Here is a 26,689-nt window from a genome sequence, read left to right as displayed (position 1 = left end):
ATGACTTTGGATCAATTTAATTTATTCCCATTTTCCTTTAGGCCTCAGTAAGTGCCCTTATCACTAGGAGAATCTTTTGGCCACAATTATGGGTTGTTGTTTTTTTCAAATGAAAGACCAGGATGATATGCCACTTGGATAGAAGAGCCATCCTTAAATTCTAGATATATTTAGAATAACAGAATTAGAAGGGACCTTGGAGGTCTTGTAGTCCAACCCTCTACTTAGGCAGGAAACCCTACACCACTTCAGACAAATGGTTATCCAACGTCTTAAAAAATTCCTGTATTGGAACATTCACAAGCAAGTTGTTCCACTGATTAATTGTTCTAACTGTCAAGAAATTTCTCTTTAATTCTAAGTTGCTTCTTTCCTTGATCAGTTTCCACCCATTGCTTCTTGTTCTACCCGCAGGTGCTTTGGAGAACAGCCCAACTCCCTCTTCTTTGTGGCAACCCCTGAGATATTGAAACACTGCTTTCAGGTCTCCCCTAGAAACACTACTCCCATCCTTCTGCTACCTAGAAGCTTCTGTCTATCTCGTTTGTGTCCATTAATTTCTGAAAATCAAGTGTTAGAATTAAAACCATTCCCTACCAAGTATAGATATCTTCTAATGCAGCAATAAAATACAGAGAAAAATGATTGGACATAAAATGCATTGGACCTGACTTGCCTATAACAATTATCTGCAAAGGGTCTATAAATATCTCTGAAAAGAGGGTGTTGTTGCTATCATGGATGAATACAACATAAATAAGGCCCATTCTGTTGTAGCTGTTTCATTTTCTGTAATTTCCTCTTTGTTATTATTGGTTTTTATAGCCTCCTGATAAAACCAAGCCTATGAGACTCCCATCAGATGTAAGAAAAATGACAGTAACTAGTTGTTGCTTCTGTCTACCTATTTTTTAGATTATTTATTTATTTATTTATTTATTTTTCAAATTTTTATACCGCCCTTCTCCAAAGACTCAGGGCGGTGTACAACAAATAAAACACCAATAATCCAAAAAATTTTAAAATACAATATCCAGTTTAAAAATCTAATTTGATCGCTGTATGTTAAAAATATTAAGTAAGAAAATTACAAGATAGAATAAAACCCCTGTTAAAAGCCCACTAAAACCCCACAGTATTAAAATCAATCAGGCCAGCCCACTTGGTGAAAAAAGAAGGTCTTGAGCTCGCGCTTAAAGGTCCGAAGATCAGGGAGAAGTCGGAGTCCCACCGGCAGATCGTTCCACAAGGCCGGAGCCCCCACAGAGAACGCTCTTCCCCTGGGGACCACCAGCCGACATTGGTTGGCCGACGGCACCCAAAGAGGCCCTCCCTGTGAGAGCGGATTAGAAGCGAAACTCTGGATTGAAGATACATGTGCCAATCCTTGTTTATAGTTTTACAGTCAAACAAGGTACAACTGGGAATTCTGGCTATTTTTTACCTTGTGTTACTGCTTTGTTATTGTTTCCTTCTTTTAATAAAGATAGCTACTCAGTCATGGCAGGCTGATTTGCCCTCTTTTTCTTTAGTCATTTATCCAGTATTTTTTTCCTCAGAAAGAAATAATAGAGGCCACATAAATGTTGGCATGTATTGATTAAACACGTGTATTTTAATTAAATACATGTATTTAATTTAAAAAACAAAAAGCATGTGTTTTAATACATACAGACATTTGAATTTTAAGTTTAAAAATGGGCATTCAATAGTGTGTGAAACTCCTGTGACACCAGTATTTGGTTTCCTGCTTCTTGAAAGGCTTCTAAAATAATTTCACACTTTTTACTTTCAGAAGACAACATGCAAATAATTCTATTCTGTAAGAAACTACTTAAAGCTTGCGAACAGAACAAAGATCTATCAGGATTCTGTTATCTCATGTTAAAAAAAAAAAGGCTCTAAGAGTTGTAAACCTAATCTTGCGTAGCTTCTTTTCCCAAAACACTACACTACTAACCAGAGCATATAAAACATTTGCTAAACCAATTCTAGAATATAGCTCACCTGTCTGGAACCCTCACCACATCTCTGACATCAATACAATTTAGCGTGTTCAGAAATATTTTACAAGAAGAGTTCTCCATTCCTCTGAAAACAACAAAATACCTTATCCCACCAGACTTGAAATCCTAGGCTTAGAAAACTTGGAACTCCGTCGCCTTCAACAAGACCTAAGTTTAACTCATAGAAACATCTATTGTAATGTCCTTCCTGTTAAAGACTACTTCAGCTTTAATTGCAATAATACAAGAGCAACCAATAGATTAATGTTAACCGCTTTAATCTAGATTGCAGAAAATATGACTTCTGTAACAGAATCATCAGTGCTTGGAATACTTTACCTGACTCTGTGGTCTCTTCCCATAATCCTAAAAGCTTTAACCAAAAACTTTCTACTATTGACCTCATCCCATACCTAAGAGGACCATAAGGGGCGTGCATAAGCGCACAAACGTGCCTACCGTTCATGTCCTATTGTTTTTCTTTTCTTCTTCCTATATATATATATATATATATGCTTATACCTCCTAATATTTACTCATATATATATTTATATACTATATAATCTTTTTGTATGATACTTACATATATTGTTGTGACAAAATAAATAAATAAATAAATAAATATACAGTAAACCCTCAGTTTAAACAGACAATTCAGAAGGCAGAAAGGGTACATTCATCATGAATGACCATTAAATCCCTGATTGATGTAAACCATCTATGCTGCAATTATTCATCATTTTGACTTGACGTCCAGAGGGAAAGTTTGCCTGTTATATTTGAAGTCTGCTAAACCAAGTTATTTTTAAATCAAGAATGTAGTATGTATAGAAAATATATTGCTATAGGAATTTCAACAAATTTGGCATGTTGTTAAGAATTGTTAAACTGATAGTAGAAATGCAGCTGTGTGGCAGAAGCAGCATCTGGATTGACACAATCCAGTTTATTTATATAGACAGGAGGAATATGTGATTATTCTAAATAGAAAAAGAAACACACACACACACACACTGAAAATTCCAATATATACCATCCCTAGGGACAGTGGTGAAATCCAATTTTTTTTACTACCGGTTCTGTGGGGTGGCTTGGTAGCCATGGTGTGGCTTGGTGGGCATGGCAGGGGAAGGATACTGCAAAATCTCCATTCTCACCCCACTCCAGGGGGAAGGATATTGCAAAATCTCCATTCCCACCCCATTCTGGGGCCAGCCAGAGGTGGTATTTGCTGGTTCTCTGAACTATTCAAAATTTCCACTACCGGTTCTCCAGAACCTGTCAGAACCTGCTGACAGGTTCCTGATGACAGGATTTCACCCCCGCCTAGCGAGTTGTATTAATATAGAAAAAGGATTACACACAAACAATAGTTTTCTTCCCATCTCTCCTCCATTTAAGACAGCCAGTCTGAGCAACCAAAGCAATTTTAGTACTTTATCTTGGTCTGAAATGAAAGTGAAGTGGCCCTTGATCATTGCTTCTTTTAAGTATATCTTAAGTATATCCAACTACAGATGTCTTGGAAAAAGTGAGTAATCAAGATCTATTCCAGTTTAGCTTCAGGCCTGAATAAAAGCCAGGTCCTCAAATTTCAAGGAGAGCACTTTCTTTCCAGATAATAGGTACACTCTTTTCTTAACTCAGAAGCCAAAGGATTTGGATCTCAGCTGAATTGTAATATATGTGAAGGCTATTTTTCAAAATGATTGGAAAAACAATACAGCTACCTGGATTTTTAAAGTACAAGAGTATTGGACTCCATTTCATTAAAGTTCAGACAATTTTATAGGGTGCCTGCCTGCTTCCAACCAGAGAAAAAAAAATTCAGCTACAATGACTCAGATATTAAATCACCTCCTGGGAAGCTTTGAACAACACTTTCCATCAAGCAAAATAATGTGCATTCTTGGAAATTTTTATTTTTATTTCAGTATCTATCTTGTCTTCCTACCTGCATAAGTATTTCTGATTCTTACCAATGCTTTCTTTTTTATTTGCTAGCTCTTTGCTGGTAGTCCTCAACTTACAGCTGCAATTGAGCCTGAAATTATATAGGTTGTGGGACCTTGTTAAGCAAGTCACTATGTGACCATACTCAATTTTATGCTCTTTTTACTGGTGGTCATTAAGTAAATGCGTGGTTGTTAAAAAAAAACCATTTTTTCAATGGGCAGTTCTTTGGCCAGAAACCAGAAAATCAGAAACCAGCAAAAATTGCTGAATATCATGATCATGTAATAGTGATAGCACTTATATACCACCCATGGAGCTTTACATTCAGCAGGTTCTGACCAGTTCTGGAGAACTGGTAGCGGAAATTTTGAGTAGTTCAGAGAACTGGCAAATACCACATCTGGCTGGACCCAGAGTGGGATGGGAATGAAGATTTTGAAATATTCTTCCCCCAGGAGTAGGAAGGGAATGGGTATTTTGCAGTATCCTTCCGTAGGGTGGGGTGGAAATGGAGATTTTGCAGTATCCTTCCCCTGGAGTGGGGTGGGAATGGAGATTTTGCAGTATCCTTCCCCTGCCACACCCACCAAGCCACACTACACCCACCAAGCCATGCCCACAGAACCGGTAGTAAAAAAAATTGAATTCCACCACTGTTTACAGCAATCTCTGGGCAGTTTAAAATATTGCCCCCATCTCTCTAGGTCCTCCAAACTCAGAAGGATGGAAGACTGAATCAATCTCAAGAGTTAAGCCCCATCAGGATCAAACCCCAGACTGTGGGCCAAGTTTGCCTGCAATACTACATTCTAATGACTGCACCATCAGGGATCCTGCAGGCTCATATAACCGTGAGACGTGGCAAATGGCAATATGGGCCAATTGCCAAGTGCCACCCACATGACTAAGGTGGAGGGCATCTTTGGAACTCCAGAACTGGATTGTAAGTACCTTGCGGGGTGGGAAGGGGCATATCCATCATAATTTCAAACATCACTGAGTGACCGGTTGTTAAGCAAGGACTAAGTGTATTGTGTTTTCACACAATCTTTTACTTTCGTAAGACAACTTTGATTTAAAAGATGGATTAAAAGCAAAAGTGGAGGAGATACTAGAATAATGTATAGGGTTGCTTTTTTGTTTTTCTCACCTTTACTTAGAGTTGCTGATGCTATTTTTCCAGGTACAGCTAAGTTATCGTTGGCCTTGCCTAACGAAGATTTGTCTTCATTCACTGTAATTGGACTGTTTTCCTTGGATCTGCTGGTACCGCTCTCCACTCTTTCATTACAGTCTGTCAACCGGCAATCAGTGTCTGCAGAGTCACCAGAGGCAGCTGGAGGTTGATTGTCCACTTCTTCTTGACCGGAAGAGCTGTTAATTAAGTCCAACCATGACTGTCTCTCTGAATGCAATAGGTTGCACAATGAGGAAGAAGAGGAGCCTGGGGATTTCATTGTACTACTTTCTGGGGAAGATAAGGACTGCGGTAGTTCATTTAAAGGATGTGACGCTGAGGAAAGCTCTTGTTGGGCCTGTTTTCCAGAACAAATAAAAATCAATAAAAGAGAAAGGGTTGTATTATTGTTATTGCCAATAATCAATAATTTCGCTTTCATACAGCTGCTTGGGTAGCTAAATGTCTGGAATTTAGGACTACTCTCATTTCATACTTCTAGTATTTCTGGAGACAACTGTAGCCTGTGGGTCTCAGCTAGGCTAACCATCCCTTGCAGCAATTCTGAGGCAGAAGACAGATGAAAACTACAATATTAATCCTGAGCTAGGCTTAACACATTTTAAAAATGTGGCCTAAGCCTGAGCCTCTTGTGGCTCAGACTGTTAAGACAGTCTGTTATTAACACAGCTGCTTGCAATTACTGCAGGTTCTAGTCCCACCAGGCCCAAGGTTGACTCAGCCTTCCATCCTTTATAAGGTAGGTAAAATGAGGACCCAGATTGTTGGGGGCAATAAGTTGACTTTGTATATAAATATACAAATAGGATGAAGACTATTGCTAACATAGTGTAAGCCGCCCTGAGTCTTCGGAGAAGGGCAGGATATAAATGTAAATTTAAAAAAAAACAAAGAAAAATAATACCCCATTCCTAAAAAAATGGACAAAAATATCCAGCCTCATGTACATGTGTGGCATGACTCTAAGTACTTTGACCCAGAAAGACATTCATTTCCTACAATATGCCCCTTGTTAAGTTTGGGGCCTACTTAAGAATTGGTTAGCCACCATTCTTTATGCTGTTGTTGTTGAGCCGTCATTTTTAGAAAGCATTTTTAGGTTTAGACCCAGAGTTTCCACAGGAAGTGCTCTTCTCAAGGGCAAGATCATTTTCTTATGGGTACAGGTAGTCCTCGACTTACAATAGTTCGTTTATTGGCTGTTTGAAGTTAGAACAGGATTGAAAAAAAATGTCTTTTCCACACTTATGACCGTTACAGAATCCCTGCGGTCATCTGATCAAAATTCAGATGCTTGGCAACTGGCTCATATTTATGACAGTTGTGGTGTCCTGGGGGGGGTGTCACATGATCACCTCTTGTGACCTTCTGACAAGCAAAGTCAATGGGGAAGCCAGATTTACTCAGCAACCGTGTTACTGATTTAACTATTTCAGTGATTCTCTTAAAAACTGTGGCAAGGAAAGTCTCAAAATGGGCAAAACCCTCTTAACAAACGTCTCACTTAACCTAACATAAATGTTGGGCTCAATTGTGGTCATAAGTCGAGGACCACCTGTCCATTTTTGCCATCTGTTTTGAAGGTTGGAGGACCTCTTAGAATAGTACAGGAAAGCAGCAGGATAAAAGACAAAAACAGGCAACAGTAGCCTCTTCCTCTGGTAAGAAGGTTTTCAGAATTACAGACCTTTTTTCACCATAAAATAGAAATATGTGTTTAATTGAATTTATTTTTTTTCTACCACGGACTTGCATAGGCAATGTGCATATATGTATGTGTGCACACACGTGTGTGGGTGCATGTCTATGCGTGTGGGCATGCATATGCACCTGTTCTTCACCACTGAATTGAACTGAGTTGGAGGCAGTTGGAAAGGATTATCTTATCTTACTAAAACAGCAGGAAACTATTAGGAGAACATATTGTGACTTGCATGGCCCTCTGTTCTAATATCATAATTCCTTATTTGATATTTGCAAACTTGACAAGGCTAAAACCTGTATGAGCCAGGCATCTCTCCATTCCCCCAGCAAAAGGCCATTAATTATATGTAAAATACTTCATTGGTGAATATTTCAAAGTCATGGTTTGGGGATAACAGCTAGAATCTGGGCTGTCTGAATTACGTGGAACCATTATTCGGGAAAAACACTGAGGCAGCTCAAATCATTTTAATCCTCAAAGCTTTCATAGAGTCTGTCTCAGATACATTATGTTTATTTTTAAAAAGGAACCATAGAGGTTTCAAACAACATTTCTCTCTCACTGGAACTAGAATAATCAGGTGCATAGTCCAGAAGATGCTATTCTATTCTATTCTATTCTATTCTATTCTATTCTATATCAAGAATGAGAAGTTTGTCTGACTGTGGTTCTTTTGGTACTAATGCTGGCTAAAATATTCTTTCCATGGAGCCTCTTTGTTCTATCACATATCCCAGTATTTCTCAACTTTAGCAATTTTAACATCCATGGACCTCAACTCCCAGAATTTCCCAGTTAACATACTTGCTGGGGAATTCTGGGCCTTGAGGTCCAAACAACTTAAAATTGCTGAGGTTGAGAAACTCACTATAGATGCCGATTGGCTTCTAGAAGAAGTACAACCCAAATATCTTACTGTATTCCCTTGAGAGCTGGAGAATAGACAGTGTACTAAAAAGCAGAGACATCACCCTGCCAACAAAAGTGTGTATAGTCAAGGGTATGGTTTTCCCAGTTGCAGTGTATGGCTGTGAAGGTTGGACCATAAGAAAGGCTGAGCGCCAAAGAATTGAGGCCTTTGAACTCTGGTGCTGGAGAAGATTCCTGCGAGTCTCTTGAACAAACAAGGCGAACAAACAAGTCAGTCCTAGAGGAGATCAACTCTGACTACTCTTTTGAAGGCCAGATCCTGAAGATGAAACTGAAATACTTTGGCCACCTAATGAGAAAGAAGGACTCACTGGAGAAGAGCCTAATGCTGGGAAAGATTGAGGGCAAAAGAAGAAGGGGACGACAGAGAACGAGGTGGCTGGATGGAGTCACTGAAGCAGTAGGCATGACTTTAAATGGATTCCAGAGGATGGTAGAGGACAGGAAGGCCTGGAGGAACGTTGTCCATTGGGTCGCGATGGGTCAGACATGACTTCACAACTAACAACAACAACAACGTTTCCTCTAGCCTCCTTCCTAACTCCCATCATCTCTAATCTCCTCTTCAAATGAAGATGCCATTTTTTTATGTTTCTTTCCTGATGCTCTGAGGGATGGGCTGCATCATATTCCAGTTCCTAATGTGTCTACTTGGTTGTGCTTTTTTTTTCTCCCCCAAGGAAAGAAAACATGGTGAAAGGAGAAGAGAAAAAGAGAGCTACCCTTGCTAATGGTGCTCTTAAATACTCCTCCATGGATCAGCTCAAGAGAAGATCAGCAGAAGCAGGGACACTCAAGCACAACAGAAAAACAACCACAACGGTCCTTATTATTGGAGAGGGGGAAAGCAAAGCAAAATCAACAGCTTTGTGAAAGGGAATTCAGTTGGGGGGCGATGGTATTCTGGACTGGATAAGAGAGAAGGTAAACCATTAAGACCCGGGACATTGCAGTCCATAAAATCCATGATGTGCATTTTTTTAAAAACCTTTTAATTCTTTAATAAATAAATCAAACTGTTGTAAGGCAAGAGGACCATGGTGTGCTTGTGTGATGATCCTTCAAACTTTTACACTCAATTCCTAGCATCCCACTGTGCAAGGTTTTTTCTTTTTAAGACAACAGGGCAGCCCTTGATGTTTGATCAAAAGTCCACCTTTGTATGTATAGTGCTTTGATTATACCATCCTGGCCATCATCTTGAATTTTTTATGCATTCTGAAATTATAAACTGCCTGGAGAGGATTACATGACTGGTCGTATAAAATGTTTAAAATAAAGGATTCTTTAAAAGAAACAAAAACCCTAGGGATTTGCTTAACATTTCTTTTGTCACATGACTGATTTTAAACAGAATAAACAATTCACAACTTTTTCTACAGATTGCCTCTCTTGGAAGCTATCTTCTAAACTGTGTAGGGTGACATTTGGACAAGCCATTAAGCAAATGGAAGTAAGTTAATTACTATAATTCATACCAAATCAGACAGCAGCAACTGATCTGAATATGGAGGGGGTGGTGTCTCTGCATTTATTTCTGGATCTTCATGCTCACTTTCACTATAGCATTCTGAAACAAGATTGCAACCATTAAAAATGTGGAAGACATTCTATTTAATGCCCTGTAAAATAAAACATATTTTCATGATCACTTTAATTGAAAGCAGAACATATTGATTTCTGACCCTATCATTCAGAAAGGGAATTTTGAATGCTAACTACTTTCCTGATGAGCAACATCTTGTTTTTCCTACCCACTTTCAGAATAGAGTAGAGTAGAGTAGAGTAGAGTAGAGTAGAGTAGAGAAGAATAGAATAGAATAGAATAGAATAGAATAGAATAGAATAGAATAGAATAGAATAGAATAGAATAGAATAGAATAGAATAGAATAGAATAGAATAGAATAGAATAGATGGATGAAGCCTCTTGTAACAAGAAACAACAAGAGAGGTAGCCAATTGTTCACAAAGGCAATGCAAAAGTCACTGTACAGGAGCAAATGAAATCCTTGTATAAACTACCTTTCTAATCACCAGAAACATCGTGATTACATCTCTTAGAATGGAATGAATTACTATATGTTCAGTCTATATTGGAATAGACTTTGGACTGAACAATACATAAGCCCTAATAAATAGAAAAAAAGGAAGGACCTTCTGCATTTACATCATTGGCAAAACCACAGTTTAGCCAGACTCGAATTACCAGTAATCGATATTATCGAACTATAAAAATAGCATCCTTGGATACTTTAAAAAGTGACCTCATTGACTTGCAAAAAAATCATTTGAAAGAGAAATCCAAATGTAGAAGGAGAAAAGATCCATCCCACTTTTTCTTTTCTCCTTCTACATTTGGATTTCTCTTTCAAATGATTTTTTTGCAAGTCAATGAGGTCACTTTTTAAAGTATCCAAGGATGCTATTTTTATAGTTCCACCTTTACTATGGGTTGCTGGATTTAACCTCTTGCTCTGCTCTTGGTTTTTTAGAACAAGTTTATTAGTGTGGTGCTTTCCACTGGAAATATGAAAAAAAACAAAGCTATGGATATTTAGGTATATACATGTGTTCCTTGTGTCACATGCTTAAAAAGAGTTGGGGCTTCAATCACACAATCATTGATACCATCCTGGATTTTTTTACACCCCATCCTGGTTCACATGGGAAAACAGTAGGCCTTTTTAAAATATCACATATAGTGCAACAAAAGATTAGCATCATCTAATCAAAGGCCAACACTTAATTGCACCCATGCTTTAAATCCAATCAGATTAATGAACTACATCCTGACCAAATTCCACAAAAGACAAGGTTTGGTAGGAATGGCACAAATATCTTTCTTATTCTTCAAGTCAGCTGTATGATTGCAATCATCTATGAAAATCATTGGGGAAAAGTCAAGCAATCAGGAATGAATAGGCTTATGTAAAGAATAATCTTTTACTCTCTGTTTGGGGTTTTCTTAACAGATATCTATTTATTTGCTTGTTTATTTACTTGTTTTATACTTGATATGTGATTTGCATCTTTCCTTTGCATAGTTTGATTGCTTGGAGACTCTTTTAAAATAATATGATTAAAATTATTTTTGTCTATAATGATTCCAATTACATGCAAGAATGGAATAAACTTATCTTCACCCATTTGGTGTGCCTCCAATATTTTGTCATGCTAGCTAGTGATTATGGCTAATGGGAGCTGAAATCCACATAATTGGGAACACCAAATGAGGTAGTCACTTGAGCATGATTCCCTTCCTCATGTTGAGGTATTAGATCTTTATAACTCTGCCTAACAACTCACAGTAATCCAGAGACTGATTACTGTAACTTCTTCTCTGGCCAAAACTGTTCTCCTTTTGAAAATTACTGTTTGGATTTTATAGTAGCAAAAGCCATCATGTAAGGACAGGCTAAATTTGTCAGTCCATCACTTATACTTACATTTATCAAGAACATGCCCAGAAATATGTCACCCATTTTCATCCTTTGTTTCAGATGAGACTCAACAGGGAGGTGAAATTTTGCTAGGCTTTGACACAGTATTAGGATAAGACAAGCCTGTTAAAGTGACTGAACTTGCTAATTTTATTTCTTTTACTAACTTGTATTAATTCTATTACAACCCAAAAAAAGACAGAAAAATGACCAAACAAAAGGCCCCTTTTCCTGTTCTCTTTTGGCCATCATGAAGGAAAGGTTTCTTACTGTGAATACAACAATGAAATGGAATAACTGAATGGATATGTTCTCACAACATATTTAAGTTAGATCACTTACAAATCTGTGAATGATTTGCACAATGTACAAAATTTAGTCAATTTTAAAGTTACTCTGATTGTTTAGTTGATGGTGCAATGTATTATGTCAACCCAGAACATTAATTTAGCAGTTAAATTAAATGTGTTACAAGTAAGCCATTGGTAAGTACATAAAGCTGTATTGTTGCAGCCTATCCTTAAGTCGCGTTGTCAGTCTGTTTCATATCTGGACTACTACTTGTGGAGAGAAAAAGGCTTACATAAAGGTTTATGTAAGCATTATATAAAGGCTATATATAAAGCCTTTATATAGATTTCATATCTTAGGGATTTTATGGCTCCAAGTCAAACATCCATCTTCATTAGGTTTATTGGCTGAGGTTATTAAGAGGTTTAATACAGCAATAGTTTGTAGCCATAAGACACCCAGTGTTTTGGGCATCTTCTGCACAGATTAATTGAATTGGCACAATGGCGAAAACCTTGGCTAGGAATGAAGAAACTGATATATTTTGAAACAGCCTAACATTTTAAGCCTTTTCATTGCTGAATCTGCTCTGTGCACTTGCAAAGACCTCATCCTGTGATTTAAAAAAGAATATTACACAATCATTCATATAATTTTAGTGCATTTACCCATAAAATACGCAGTCTGATACATTTCAGCTTAAATGAGCATTTTGTACTCACTTGATCCTATTAATGAATGTCTGCACACATTTTAATCTAAAATGTGCATGCTCGTATTTTTGTAAATTTTTTAGCTGATATCACAGCATGAAAACTGAAAATAACTGCTATATTCTTTGTGTTGGTGCAAACAGAAATCGAGTCAGATGGTTTAAGAATGCACACTGAACCAAGGCCTCCCATATCCCAGAACTAATCCTGTCCCTATCCTGCAAAATGTTAGAAGTTAATTCAATACTAAGGATTCATTTTGGTCTAATCAAATATTTAAACTCCCTATTGATTTTCCCCCCAAAATAGTAGTCTTCATATGTAAAAGCACAATGAGATTCCTTATAAAAAGTTGACATCTGAACTTACCTTCTTCATTCTTTTTATTAGCCTGTTGGTCTAGGACTGCCACGCCTAATTTATTTAGCCATCTGAAATTTAAAATGGAGATACGTTTGAATAGAATGTCATATCAAGTCTGTCTTAGTGCAGTATAAACTAATATGCATTCACGTAAACTGATAATTTACCAGAGTGTGTATTAAAGTAATCAATCAAACCTATCAAGCAGACATAATCCCTATTAAAGATCTTCACCCAAATGGAAATAATTAAAGATATTTATTTGCACTTTCACTGCTGTATATCTCAAAACAAACCTTCAAGTATATAACCTTCAATTTCTCATTTGCACAGATAGTTGTTTTTGGTACACAGCATTCTTTAAGCAGGAATCCCTCTGCCAGCTGTATTCCATACAGTAGGATAAAGGCAAAAATAGCCTTCAACATATTCCTAGTGGCTTGAGAGATATAATTGTTCAGTTTTCTTGACAACAGATTTCCCACAATCTTCTTTGGGGATTCCTAGCATAGGCTGCAGTCCTGGGTTCCATGGAAGTCTGGAATCCCGATACTACCCAAAGTCCATCCAGCTTTGCACCCAAGCTGTGCTTCTTGACAATACTGTCCAAGGGCTGCCACCTCTGGACACATGTGATATAAATTCAGTGGTGGAGGAAAGTGTATAAAACAAAATAATGTAGCAATAGTTCCTCTAGTTTGCCCCCTTGAGACATTCTACATGGTCCTAATTCCTCCCTGAAGCCTTATCTCTTGGGGCAAGGAGGAAAAAGACAAGAAGGCCTCATTGGAACATTAATGAATGGGTGATGGCTCTCCATCATTAGCCCCTTATACAATTAGGCTGGCAAAGTGGCTCCTTCTTCCCAATTCAAATTTATTTATTATTTCTATAAAACAATTATACAGTTCCCTGACATGTTTCCTGAATGAATGGAGAACTGGGAGATGAAGTTTAACTTTCTCTGTTTGCGATCTTCCTGCGTGCATTTTACTCAGAAACTGTTGAATCAAAGCGAAGATGGAGTTGAATACGTTTGCATGGATCAGTGGATAAGAAACAGAAAAAGAAGTAAGGTCCTTGTTAATTTTACATTCAGTCATGAATACATGTGATCAGGAAGCTATGGAGTCCAAATACAGAAAAAAGACAAACATCTTTGGGATCAACATGTTATTTATTATTTTATTTTTATCTATATATTTTTATCCTGCCTTGATTACTTTATAAGTAACTCCACACAGTGAACATACATAATACTCCTTCCTTCCTCATCCTATTTTGGTCACAACAGTCCTGTGAGGTAAGTTGGACTGAGAGAAAAATGACTGGCCCAAAGTCACACAGTTAGTTTTCAAGCCTAAAGTGGGACTAGAACTCACAGTCTCCTGGTTTCTAGGCCACCACCTTAACTAGTGCCATTGAACTGACACTTTAGACAACAGTCTACATACAATACAATCAATCCACCGAAAGAAGCTGAAGTTGGGTATTTATTTTTACTTACATATTCATTTCCTGAGCATTTTCTGCCGCAAAATAGAATGTCTTGATTTGTGGATGAGTGATCTTCATCGCGCTTCCAAAACAAATTAAAGTATATGGGAAAGTATTAGACTTTCTAAAAGTTAGGCTGAATGAAAGAATCAGAAACATTTCAATACAGTGAAATATCCCTGAAATCTAGTTCCGTGAGGTATTCCAGAAGACTATCACAATCGTGGGGGCAAAATGTCCTGGTAATTCAAGGGAGTTAAGAAAATCCTGCTCTCAAAATGACTTGGGCAATCTCAATCTCACATTTCAGCTTAAATCCACACTGCATCAAGGGCTGAAAACAACCACTAACCTAGCATAATCTTATGTATAATTTCTAATAATTGTAATAAAATACAAACTTTTTGAAAATCTATCATGCCTCAGTATTGTTCTCTCCTTTTTCCTCTTTCATTGTATGTGCTTGTATATAATGTTGTGACAAATAAATAAATAAATAAATAAAGCAATATCATGGATTTGCATGGATTACTATTTAAGCAATGTTCAATCCCAACTTCTGCTTTATTCTTCTTAATTCACTGTAGCTTCAGAATAATTTATAACTTTCTCAAAGAGCAAAACAGAATGATAGACTTACTGTTTTTTCTTGCATTCTGTTGCTTGATCCACTGTGAAGTTGGGAAGATTGAGGAAGCCTTCTGCTTTCTCTGCCTAAGGGGGAAAAACACACAAAATATTAATATATGCCATGTTATTTATCAAAATTGGATATTGGAAATAGTTTGAACTTCATATCACGGTTCACATTATGGAAAAGATATTTTTAGCTGCTTGAGCTAAATTGTAAACTATAGTATATTCTGAGGAATTATTTCCAGTAGTATATAACAAATAGGAATGAAATATATAGGACCTCTGCTCCCTGCATTCTTATGCTCAAATGTTTAGCAGTTATTTAATTGGACAAGACAGGGGTTTAATTTTCTCTCACTAGCTCATAGGATTCTGGACAGCCGTAAAATCCGAACTAACTGTTTACTCTGATAGAGCTGCAGAAATTCAGATAAATTCAGGTATAAACAAAACAGACATAGACAAGCAAATATAGATAGTCCTCAACTTACAACAGTTCATTTAGTGATTGTTCAGTTACAATGGTACTGAAAAAGTGACTTTTGACCTTTTTTCAGAATTATAACCTTTGCAGCATCCCCATGATCACATCATCAAAATTCAGATGCTTGGCAACTGGTTCATATTGTATGACCGTTGCTGCATCCCAGGGTCATGTGATCACCTTTTGCAACCTTCTCACAAGCAAAGTCAATGGGGAAGCCAGATTTACTTAACAACCGGGTTATTAACTAATCAGTGATTCACTTAACAACTGTGGCAAGAAAGGTCATAAAATGGGGCAAAACTCACTTAACAAGTTTGGGGCTCAAATGTGATCGTAAGTCAAGGACTACCTGTATGAAGTTACCATGGGTGCATATGAGCACATCATCCAATAGCTGGTTTTCTGAATGTAAGACAGTAGATACCATTCCTATTATCAGAGAGCTGCTAAGTCATCTGCTTCTAAGATCTTTCAAAAAGGGAAGTAAAGAAGAAGATTGGTGACTGATATACCATTGACTATGTATCTTTCTAGTGGAAGGTGCAGAAATAATTCTCATTCCCAAATTTTATACTAGAGTATGCTCTAGTATAGAATATATTGTAGAGTACGCTGTAAAATCGATTCTCCCCAAGAGAAAACCTAATGGATTTTTGTACTTATGAAAGCTGCATTTCTCACATAAATGGCACCAAGAAAGAAGCCTGCAAGGTTTTAGAAAGATCAGTTCATTATTTTTTATTATCTTCAAACGCAAATGGAGTGTAAGTCAGCTGCCCATTCCTTGGTCAAAAACATTAGCAGACAAAAAGTTAAGAAAAACTGGTTGAGGTGCTAGTGAACTAAACACTATTTAATACCTTCTGTGCGATCTGTTAAACTGTCCCTATTGTCAATTAGGAAAGAGAGACTAAATGGATATGGAACAAACTCTGGTAGAAACAGAAGAACATGAACAAGCACTTGTCATAATACACAATTTCATAAAAATGTTTTTTTTAAAAAATATCCCCACTTTCATGAGAATTATTAGCTGGAAGCGGATATAACATGCAATCCTCTAAAGCAGAACTGTTGGACAGTTTTGCTAAATCATTTACTGTGGTTAGAAAGTAGAAAGTAACAAAACGCTCTCTTCTTGTCTAATTGTGACTTTTTTCCAGTGGTGAAATCCATTTTTTATACTACCGGTTCTGTGGGCATGGCTTGGTGGGCTTGGTGTGGCTTGGTGGGCATGGCTTGGTGGGTGTGTCAGGGGAAGGATACTGCAAAATCTCCATTCCCACCCCACTCCAGGGGAAGGATACTACAAAATCCCTATTCTCTCCCCACTCCTGGGGAAGGATATTGCAAAATATCCATTCCCACCCAGCTCTGAGGCCAGCCAGAGGTGGTATTTGCCGGTTCTCCAAACTGCTCAAAATTTCCGCTGCCAGTTCTCCAGAACCTGTCAGAACCTGCTGGATTTCACCCCTGCCTTTTTCCCAGTATAAAGACTTTTGGAGGCCATGTATCCCTTGCATTAGCTTTGGTTACCCAAACTGGTTCACCAGGTCAGCTAAACACATATCAGGTGCATAAAATAAAGAGATAATAAAGACAATCCCTTTCTCTATTATTTTACCTATCCTGAATCATTAACAATACTTTAGGTTTAGGGGGATTCAGGTTCACATTTGTGGGTTTTTGAAAAGAATTCCTACTTCTCTGGGAAAGAATTTAACACAGGTAAAGGTAGAAGGCAAGGGAAGAAGGGGACGAGCAAGGTGGATGGACTCAGTTACAGCGATATTGGATAAACAGGATATATCATCCTGGAGAAAGTCTATCCATGTGGTTGCTAGGCTTCAAAAACAACTCAATAGCAATAATCAATCAATCCGTCAATCTGTCTGACTTTGCATGGTTCGTTTCAGGATTTACTAAAATCTAAAGTAGATCCCTATTTGCTAACAGCTTGTGTGATTCATTGAGAATTGACCCTCATGTAATTGGCAAATATGTGTGGAAAGGGCAAAATGTAGGCTGAATTAATTTAAAAGCCTAACGAATACTTATATTCTCTGGAAGCTTACTGATAGACTAGGAGATATACTGCACCAACCTGCTGTTGCTAAGTTACATTTTCCCAGAATCTCTGGGCAACAAAAGATAATTGTTTAAAGACAATAGTTGTCTTCCTTCATAAAAAAATATTATTTCCCATCCTGAAGAAGCATAAAGCAAGCATGGCTGGCCGGCCAATCGAAGGATGAACGATTTTTCTGTGACTTAAGGTATCTGTCTCCACAAACAGATCAGTGCCTAAAATTTGAATGTGAAGTGAGGATAGGATTACAGAGAATAGTTACAAATCACCATATTCTTAAAACCCCAGAAAATAATGTTAGGTTGCAATTACAATTTCTGTTTGCAGAAAAAGCTTTTGATCTTGAAAACTCTATTTCTATAAACAGGTAAAGGTTCCCCCGCACATGCGTACTAGACATTTCTGGCTCTAGCGGCAGTGCTCAACTACATTTCTAAGCCAAAGAGCCAGCGCTGTCTGAAGACGTCTTCGTGGTCATGTGGCCGGCATGACTAAACACTGAAGGCGCATGGAGCGCTGTTACCTTCCCACCAAAGTGGTCCCTATTTTTCTACTTGCATTTTTTACATGCTTTCAAACTGCTAGATTGGTAGAAGCTGGGACAAATTACGTGGCGCTAGGGATTCGAATCACTGAACTGCTGACCTTCTGATCGACAAGCTCAACATCTTAGCTATCAAACAGCCTTGCAATGTTTATATCCAGTGCACTTTTGCTAACAGAAGTCACCTGTTTACAGGGAAGCCCCAAGAAAAATAAATGCTAGTAAATGCTGGTCAATGCTTACCCCTATCTGAAACCCAAAAATTATATCTGGCCAAATATGGTTAGGATACAGTGCATAGTCTTCTTCAACCAAGAGAGTTTGGATTTGAGCTGTCTTCATCTCTGATAATCAAAAACAATGAAATTTAAGACCTCAACTGGGTTCAAGAAAGCATTCGCATTATTGGAATTATCTTCCTTAGTCAAAGACATTATGAATGCATTACAGCATTTCATCTCATAGTGGTACAAAGAAAGTGAATGCTTGCACAGCAATTGTCTTTGCTTGGCAGTTAACTGATTGTTTCCATGTGGAAGTGAAACCTGAATCATAAGTTCTGTTTATAGTACTACAAATAATTTCTTTGCTCCTGAGGTCTGGGGTCTTCCACTGACAGGCATTCACAGAAAAACTTTTTCCTTCTCACAGATAATCAATCTCTTTCCCTAGGGCATAAAAGATCATTCTATAATTGTGAGGTTATTTAATTTCAAGTCCTTATTTTATGCTGGGTTTAGAGAGCCTGAAGTTAGTCACATGACCAAAGAAAGCCATTGTTTTCCACTATGGGACTATTAGGTGGGAGAGACACATGTCTGCACATGTGACTGGTGCCTTAAGTACTTGGAACACCACATGTTTCAACTTATAAAAGCATTTCTTAGGTAAAATGGCTGAATTTTTAGTTGCTCTTTACCCATGAAAAATCATTTGTGGAGTAGTAACCTAAAAAGGGACGTGGTGGCTCAGGGGCTAAGACGCTGAGCTTGTCAATCAAAAGGTCAGCAGTTCAGGGTTCGAATCCCTAGTGCCACGTAATGGGGTGAGCTCTCGTTACTTGTCCAGCTTCTGCCAACCTATCAGTTCGAAAGCATGTAAAAAATGCAAGTAGAAAAATAGGGACCACTTTTGGTGGGAAGGTAACAGTGTTCCATGTGCCTTTGGCATTTAGTCATGCCGGCCACATGACCACGGAAATGTCTTCAGACAGCATTGGCTCTTCGGCTTTGAAACGGGGATGAGCATCGCCCCTTAGAGTCGGGAACGATTAGCACATATTTGCAAGGGGAACCTTTAAGGTAAAGGTAAAGGTTCCCCTTGCACTTATGCGCTAGTCATTGCCGACTCTAGGGGGCAGTGCTCATTTCCGTTTCAAAGCCGAAGAGCCAGCGCTGTCCGAAGACGTCTCCGTGGTCATGTGGCCGGCATGACTCAACGCCAAAGGCGCACAGAACGCTGTTACCTTCCCACCAAAGGTGGTCCCTATTTTTTCTACTTGCATTTTTACATGCTTTCGAAACTGCTAGGTTGGCAGAAGCTGGGACTAGTAACGGGAGCTCACCCCGTTACACGGCAGCACTAGGGATTCGAACCGCTGAACTGCCAACCTTTCAATCAACAAGCTCAGCTGTCTTAGCCCCTGAGCCACCAGGTCCCTATTAAGGGGAATCTTTACTTTTAACCCAAAAAGAGCAAGATGTTCTGTCCCCCCCAAACCACAACCAAGAAGACATGCGAGCTGACTATATTTGCCAGCAATTTATTCCTACGACAGATATCAGTCCTGGCAATGAACCTGCGATTGCCTGCCAAGTTCTCTTATCTCCTCAGAAGCCAGTGTAACTTCAGTTCGTTGCTGGAGCAACCAAGAGTTCAGAAATAAACAGAAATCCAGAAGCTAAATTCTTAGTCTCGAAATATTGCAGCCAAAGTTTCCAAGAGTCAGTTTTTGTCCGTCACAAGAAGCTATAGAGCAGCTCCTCCTGCTTTTATACCCTGTGGGGTGTGGCTCCATGACTCAGCACTCTCCAGGCCTGCCTCACCCCTTCTTTTGTTGTTCCTGCCTCTCCTTTCTGCGATACCTGGGATTTAACCAGAACTGATTGTCAGCAGCTGGGTCTTGAGGCATTGCCAGGGAGGGGGAAGGTGCGGGAGAAAGAGGCCTCGTCATCTCCTCCACCTGGCCTGCCTCTGGGACCTGGAGCAGAGCCAGAGAAGAAGGTCCTGCAGAGGGAAGCCCTGTCGGCTCTTCCCCCTCACTATCTGAGTCACTCTCTGCCAAGAGGCCAGGCTCGGGAGCCGAAGACACAACACAAGACTTCTATGGAACAACTAAGAGATTTCTATTTGCACAGGCACAGACAAGATTCAATTATTAAAATCTCTTTCTTTCACTATTCAGCAAAGGTAGCTGATGGTTGCAGCTTTAATCTGGTCATCCATGGTACTTCCTGCGGGAAGCATTAAATAATCAATTTTTCAGTTCCAAACTTTTAGAGGCTTGATAGAAGACAGAATGGTGCTTAAAGATTGCTGAGGTGTTCAGAATGCCTCCAGTGTACACTATCAAAAGAATCAGCCTCAAACCTCTCTACAGGTCAAGGGACAATATAGGTCTTGTTGTGGTGGTAATGCTCTGACGACTTAGCAGCCCACAGCCAAAACCTTATTCCCAGCCTTGTCCTACATACATATATAGTCATCATATTCCCTTTTAAGCTAAGCAATAAATGCAGAGAACAGGAAAGCGATACATTTCTATGGAGATTCTCAGCCATCCAGGTCATGGTTGTCCCAAAGGTGATTTTTTTTCAAGAGGCAACTGGACTCTTGAAAAAAAAGAAGCTGAAGAAGCTTCTTGGATGAGAAGAAAAAACCAGAAAGTCCAATTGCCTCCTGGGGAAAAAAGCACCTTTGGGACAGGAAAGAGATAAGAAATAATAAAAAGGAGGGAGGGAAGAAATAATTTGCTAATTAACAATGTTCATTATAATTCTCCACATCTTTTCATCTCTTCAGACAGTCCCTGCTCCTATCACATCTACGTATTGCTTCAGGGACTGCCGTTTTGACCTTTAAATTCCTCCCTTCTGTACTGTCAGGATTTCATCAACTCCGTCTAATTTCACTTTCCTCTCTTCTCAGTTCATTCCATTTCTTTCATGTATTTGCTTTTCAGTCCAGTCCTTGTTCATTCCATCTATAGACCAACCCACTGCAATGTATCTTTTTTACATCTGTTAGTCATTTTATATTCAGTCTATATAAGTTAGCACTTGTCCATCTTCAGTTTTCTTCATGGTTTACCACAGACACTTCCCTTTCCATTCAGTTTACTTTTTATATTTCTTTTGACATACCTAGCTCTCATGTTTTGTAACAAGATGGGCAAAATCATGTTTTTATACACAGACATTTTTCTTTGACAATAATAATTTCTCAGAACAGACTACTTATTATATATTATCCATTCTACCAACATTTGCCCTTTTCCATTAATTTTTCCCTCTTTAATAATCATTCTGCCACAGTACACAAGTATATGTTTATATTCTACTTAGGTATAACATGCAATAATTCACCCCATTTTTCCTGTCAGCTACAAATATGTTTGCCTTTGATATTTTAGTTTTCAGATCCATATTTCTTTTTGCATCATACAATTTAATATTCATTGCAAATCAGGTTTTCAACCAAAAATGTGGTGTTACCTTCATACAAAAATGTACACCTAGCCAAAAAGTCTGTAATATCACCAAAACATCCTTGATATGTTTATACATCAATTTTTTAAACAACCAAGTGGTCATAACCTGTTCAGTGTTGAATCTACACATTCTGTTTATCCTCGCTCCTAGTTTAGTTCCACATTCAGGAACCCATCTGCTATGCTATATTAACACAAAATATTTTATACTTTCAGTCTATTAATTGTATCATATATTTAATAAATCTCCTTGAGTTGTGAGGACTAGGGCAGTTTAGAAATACAGGTAATGAATAAATCATACGTTTTCTGTAGTCTAATAAACAGATGTATAATATTTTTTTCAGATTTATACATTTCTTGCTCATTGTCTTACTCAATGGCAATTGAACTATTCTGTTGCTGTGCAAAATATTCTGGAGCCCTATCTGACTATGTGTGACTTTAGGCCAATCACTGTCTTTCAGCCCAAATCATCCCACAGGATTATTGTAGTGGAGAAAATAGGTTTAGGGAGGAGTATTGTGTGTGTTGAGTTATTTATGAAAAAATAATAAAGGTGGAATATTAAATAAATAAATTGAGAAAAAACATACAGCAGATGGAGTTCTTCTTATCATTCTTGCTACAGGGCAATGAAAATATAAGAAAAGCCTTGCTAGACAAAGCCAAAAGCCTACCAGGTCCTGCATTCTTTTCCCACAATGGCCTGGAGATACCATTGGGGAGTCATCAGGTGGAAATCAATATCATCCCATCAGTCAAATAGAATGTGAAGAATCTGTAGCTCTCTAGATATTGATGGGCAGGACACTCTCAGGAATTAGAAATGAAGAACACTCAAGAATTAGAAATGAAAACAGAGTCTGCAGGGAGATGTGGATGGGGAGGACTATATGCTAGTGGATGTACCTTTTCTTCACCATGGACCCGCTTTAAATACCTTTTGTGACCACAGACCGTGGCCATGAACCACCAAGATTTAACTCAAGATTTAAATCATAACATTTTTTCAAGCCTCTGTGAACCTAGGATCCACAGACCTCAGGTTGAGAACCACTATGTTCACATATATCCATTGGGAAAAAAGCCATAATTTGATTGTTGATGACATATGTCATGGCAATGGTAACAAATCAAGTCCCAAAGTATTATAAGGAGCAAAATTGTGGACAGAAAAGAGCAAGATACTTTTAGAAGCATTGAGTTATCATTCATACGATTTGCTATAGAATAGAATAGAACAGAACAGAACAGAACAGAACAGAACAGAATAGAATAGAATAGAATAGAATAGAATAGAATAGAATAGAATAGAATAGAATTTATTGGCCAAGTGTGATTGGACACACAAGGATTTGTTTTGGTGCATATGCTGTCAGTGTACATAAAAGAAAAAGAAAAAAAATACCTTCATCAAGGTACAACATTTACAACACAAATGATGGTCATACAAATTCCTTGTGTATCCAATCACACTTGGCCAATAAATTCTATTCTATTCTATTCTATTCTATTCTATTCTATTCTATAGTCGGAATCATAATGGCAAACCTTAAATAGATTATAATGCACTAATTCACTCTAGCTTTTCAGTAGAAATAGCTGCTAAATGCTCGACCATATATATATATATATATATATATATATATATATATATATATATATATATATATATATATATATATATATATATATATATATATATATGGGTTTTCTCCCGCGTAAAATTGGAAATGTCTTGGCGACGTTTCGACGAAGTCGCCAAGACACTTCCAATTTTACGCGGGAAAAAACCCGAATAACCAAAGACCTACATACAAACACCCGCGAAAACCTCAGAAAACATATATACACACACACACACACACACACACACACACATGCATACATATATACATACATACATATATTCTTGTTCAAGAATAACATAGGAATCAACTAAATTGAATGATCATTAATGAAAACCATAATTCCATTTTTAACAAGCAAATCATGCTAATCAATGTTGAATGGATTTCCCCATGAGTATCTCCAACCGTTTTAGAATCAGGCTTAAAATAATTGTTTTTAATTCTATCTATTAAATGCTTTTTCAGTCTTCTTTTCAATAAAACCTCAGAGGCAGTAGTAAACCAAAATTGAAACTATTTGTTTAACAACACAGTTAAAGGCAAAAGGAAGCCAGTAATATACCCTACTTCAGCTCTTCATATCTTCAAACGTAATCAGGACACACTCCTCTCCAAAATTTTGATGCACACTATCCATGCTATCATTTAATAGGATACCACTAAAAATACTGTGATATCCATAGATTAAGAGTAGGATTCTCTTAGAACAAACTTCTTAATCAAGGAAACATCTGTCACTGAACCCTCTAGGACTAAAGATGTTTTCTAGTCTGATAACAAAATGTCTCAAGAAAATATCCAAGAGAGCACCAAGGACTCCACAGTTACCAAACCTTACAGTGGATCAAAAAGATACTGATGTCCGGTTTATTTTTAAAAAATATCAAAACAACCTTGACTCCCAGAAGGCAACAAGACCTGTTTCTGTATTCTAATTGGATTAGAATCTCAACATTTAAATTGACCCATATTGTTGTGATCTAGGCTTCCTGAGTCATTAAAACACACGAGTAGTCCCAAAAAACCTCTTTTATTGCAACAGCTGTGAATTACGTTCATTCACAGCTGAGTCCTAATTAGTTGCAAAACTTTGCAAAAAGTCCTTTGGGAGAAGTCCTTCTGGAGAATCACCAACCTTTATCTCTCTTGACACTCTGCCAAAGACCTACTTGGCAAAGCCACACAGAGTCCAGAATGAAACAGAGATGCCAACTGGGAACAGAATTAACTAGGTTGCTTTCCTGCAAAGGGCCCTTTGCTCCTCTTTTAAGCTTTATGGGAGAGGCCAATCATCTCCAGGCCTTACTCCTGAGTCATCCCTTTAGTTTTAACTGTTCTTGCCTTCTGGCAGCTCTGCACGTGCGTGCACTAGGAACAGGCTGCTCCTGTTCCTCTGCCTCTCTGATGTCCGACTCTGGAGGCTCCAAAGTCCACGCATAACTCCCAGATGGCCCTGGCCCCATCTCTGCTTCCGACACAGAGCCCTCATCCTTGCCTTCCCAGACTCCAGGACTGGCCCATGTTCCTCCCCAGCCTCTTCACTGTCCGACTCTGCTGCCAGCTCCGCAGGCTGCTGGCAGACCACAACACATATTTCTAGTATCACCTTGGAGTCTCAAATGAATTATACCTTGGGGAAATGGTGTTTTGTCCTGCTTATCATGGGCCCAGACATCTACACTATAAGTAACTCCCTAACTTTAAAAAAAAAATGCTGTGCCAGATTACCTTTATGAATGCAATATTGGTAAGAAAATTTTAGCCATACTCAAACACAAGTCCTATAACCTCCAAACAAGGCAGTAACTACAAATTATAGGTATTGTGCTATGGAGGCCACAAGAGTGGAAAAGACAGATAAAGACCAGTTGGCATAATAACAATAATAGAAACAGAAACTATTTATGTTATGCTTTGCTGACACTAATTTATCAGTGTAACTTTCTAAAAAATGAAGGACACATTCAAATTATTTGGAAAATGCCATCTTGGAACAGTACTGCTCTAATGGAAAGGACATCTGCGAATTGTCCTAATAAAGTGATTGCTTGGACTGTCGATCTAAAAGTTCATTTGCATCAAGCTAGTGAACACAGTTAGACAAAAAAGGCACATAGAGCTTTCACTTGTTGACCGATTCAGTCACATTGATGTAGCCGTCTGTCCCACATAGTGACTTTGCATGGCATTCAAAATGACAATAATAAAAATATATTAAAAAGCATTAAAACAACCAGTTTGAATTTAAAAAAAACAAGGTAAAACAAAGAAAGAATAAAATAGCAACAAATCATCCCAAGATCTTTCCATTCATTGTCATACATAGCACCTAGCAGGTTCCACTATCATGTTATACCCAAGCCAGTTCACCAAATCATGTTTCAAGGGCCTTCCAGAAGGTCAGCAGGGTTGGTACCAGCCTCATAGAGGGGTAGAGGGGAAGAAGTAGGAACTATAGCCATTCTGACATACTCCAATAATAACATTTTCCCTCTTGAATTACCTCATATATGACAGTGAAATGCACCAGATATATATATATATATATTGTTGAGTTTCTGGCTGTTGGCTGACATGTGATATAGTTTACTTACATATTTTTCCTCAAAACAACGTCACCATCCCCATCAGAAAACAGTGTCTTTCCCACCATTGTTGAAGACATTGTTGATGACACCAAAATGCACCAGATATATATATATTGTTGAGTTTTAGGCAGGATTTCATTGTAGGGAAGCAAGATTCTATTTTGATTTATTTATAGAAATGAAGTGATTGACATTCTTACCAGTTGATAGCTGTACCAATATAAAGACGAAGCCTTCAGGACACACCAAAACTTTTTCCATTTGTTGCCAATAAAGCCTCCTTTTTCCTTTTTTTTATACAGCCAGCCCTGACAATCAGCCAGTCCGAGATCCTTACATGAAATCCTTCGGCGACTCATGCTGTAAAAACCTGTGTGATTAGAAGCAAGTGTCACTTAAACAAGCAGCATACTAACTTTACTTTTAAATGCACCCTAGGATTTTCAGGGTATGAACAGTTCACAAAGTTAAATTAGCTTTCAGGAAAAATCCCTCAGAGTGAGAAATATATTTCCAATGAAAATCAGCTTCTAGTTTTTACTCTTAGAGATCTCTCCAGTAAGTATTAATATGTGGCTGAAATATCCTTTGAAGCTGATTTGCCCAAAATTATTTTTCAAAGCCGATAAGACATTTGTCTTGTTTCACACATACACACACACACACACACACACACACACACACACACTGATACACACAAACACACACACACACCATTATTGACATACCAAAGCAATTTAGTCCAAATGAAGAGCATGTCATTGTTTTCCACTGTCAGATCAAAAATTGAACAGAGTACGAGACAGCAGCCGCCACCAACACTACCACAAGCTGGTTCGAAAAGCCCTCAGTTTCACATGAGCAAGATGTCAATGTAAACAAAAAGAGGAACAAAGCAGACT

The 26,689-nt window shown here is 38.0% G+C and overlaps 1 protein-coding gene across 11 annotated transcripts in view; it reads right to left on the bottom strand.

Annotated features, from left to right (window-relative positions):
• IPCEF1 (interaction protein for cytohesin exchange factors 1) overlaps positions 1–26,689 on the bottom strand; it is a 49,893-nt gene that overhangs the window by 3,070 nt on the left and 20,134 nt on the right. For 4 of the 11 annotated variants that reach the window (XM_058169151.1, XM_058169128.1, XM_058169192.1 and 1 more), the window contains 6 exons: positions 25,988–26,157; positions 14,741–14,814; positions 14,111–14,185; positions 12,610–12,671; positions 9,274–9,365; positions 5,113–5,497 (listed from right to left, as the gene is read on the bottom strand). In XM_058169151.1, the coding sequence (XP_058025134.1) occupies positions 5,113–5,497; positions 9,274–9,365; positions 12,610–12,671; positions 14,111–14,185; positions 14,741–14,814; positions 25,988–26,157 (858 nt within the window). Of the gene's footprint in view, positions 1–5,112; positions 5,498–9,273; positions 9,366–12,609; positions 12,672–14,110; positions 14,186–14,740; positions 14,815–15,572; positions 15,692–18,099; positions 18,201–25,987; positions 26,158–26,515; positions 26,654–26,689 lie in introns of those variants that run through there. The other 7 variants (XM_058169175.1, XM_058169167.1, XM_058169185.1 and 4 more) reach the window with 7 other exon arrangements.

The sequence above is a fragment of the Ahaetulla prasina genome, chromosome 1, assembly GCF_028640845.1.
Source record: "Ahaetulla prasina isolate Xishuangbanna chromosome 1, ASM2864084v1, whole genome shotgun sequence".
NCBI classification, from domain to species: domain Eukaryota; kingdom Metazoa; phylum Chordata; class Lepidosauria; order Squamata; family Colubridae; genus Ahaetulla; species Ahaetulla prasina.
This window is presented reverse-complemented; position numbering and strand designations above follow the sequence as displayed.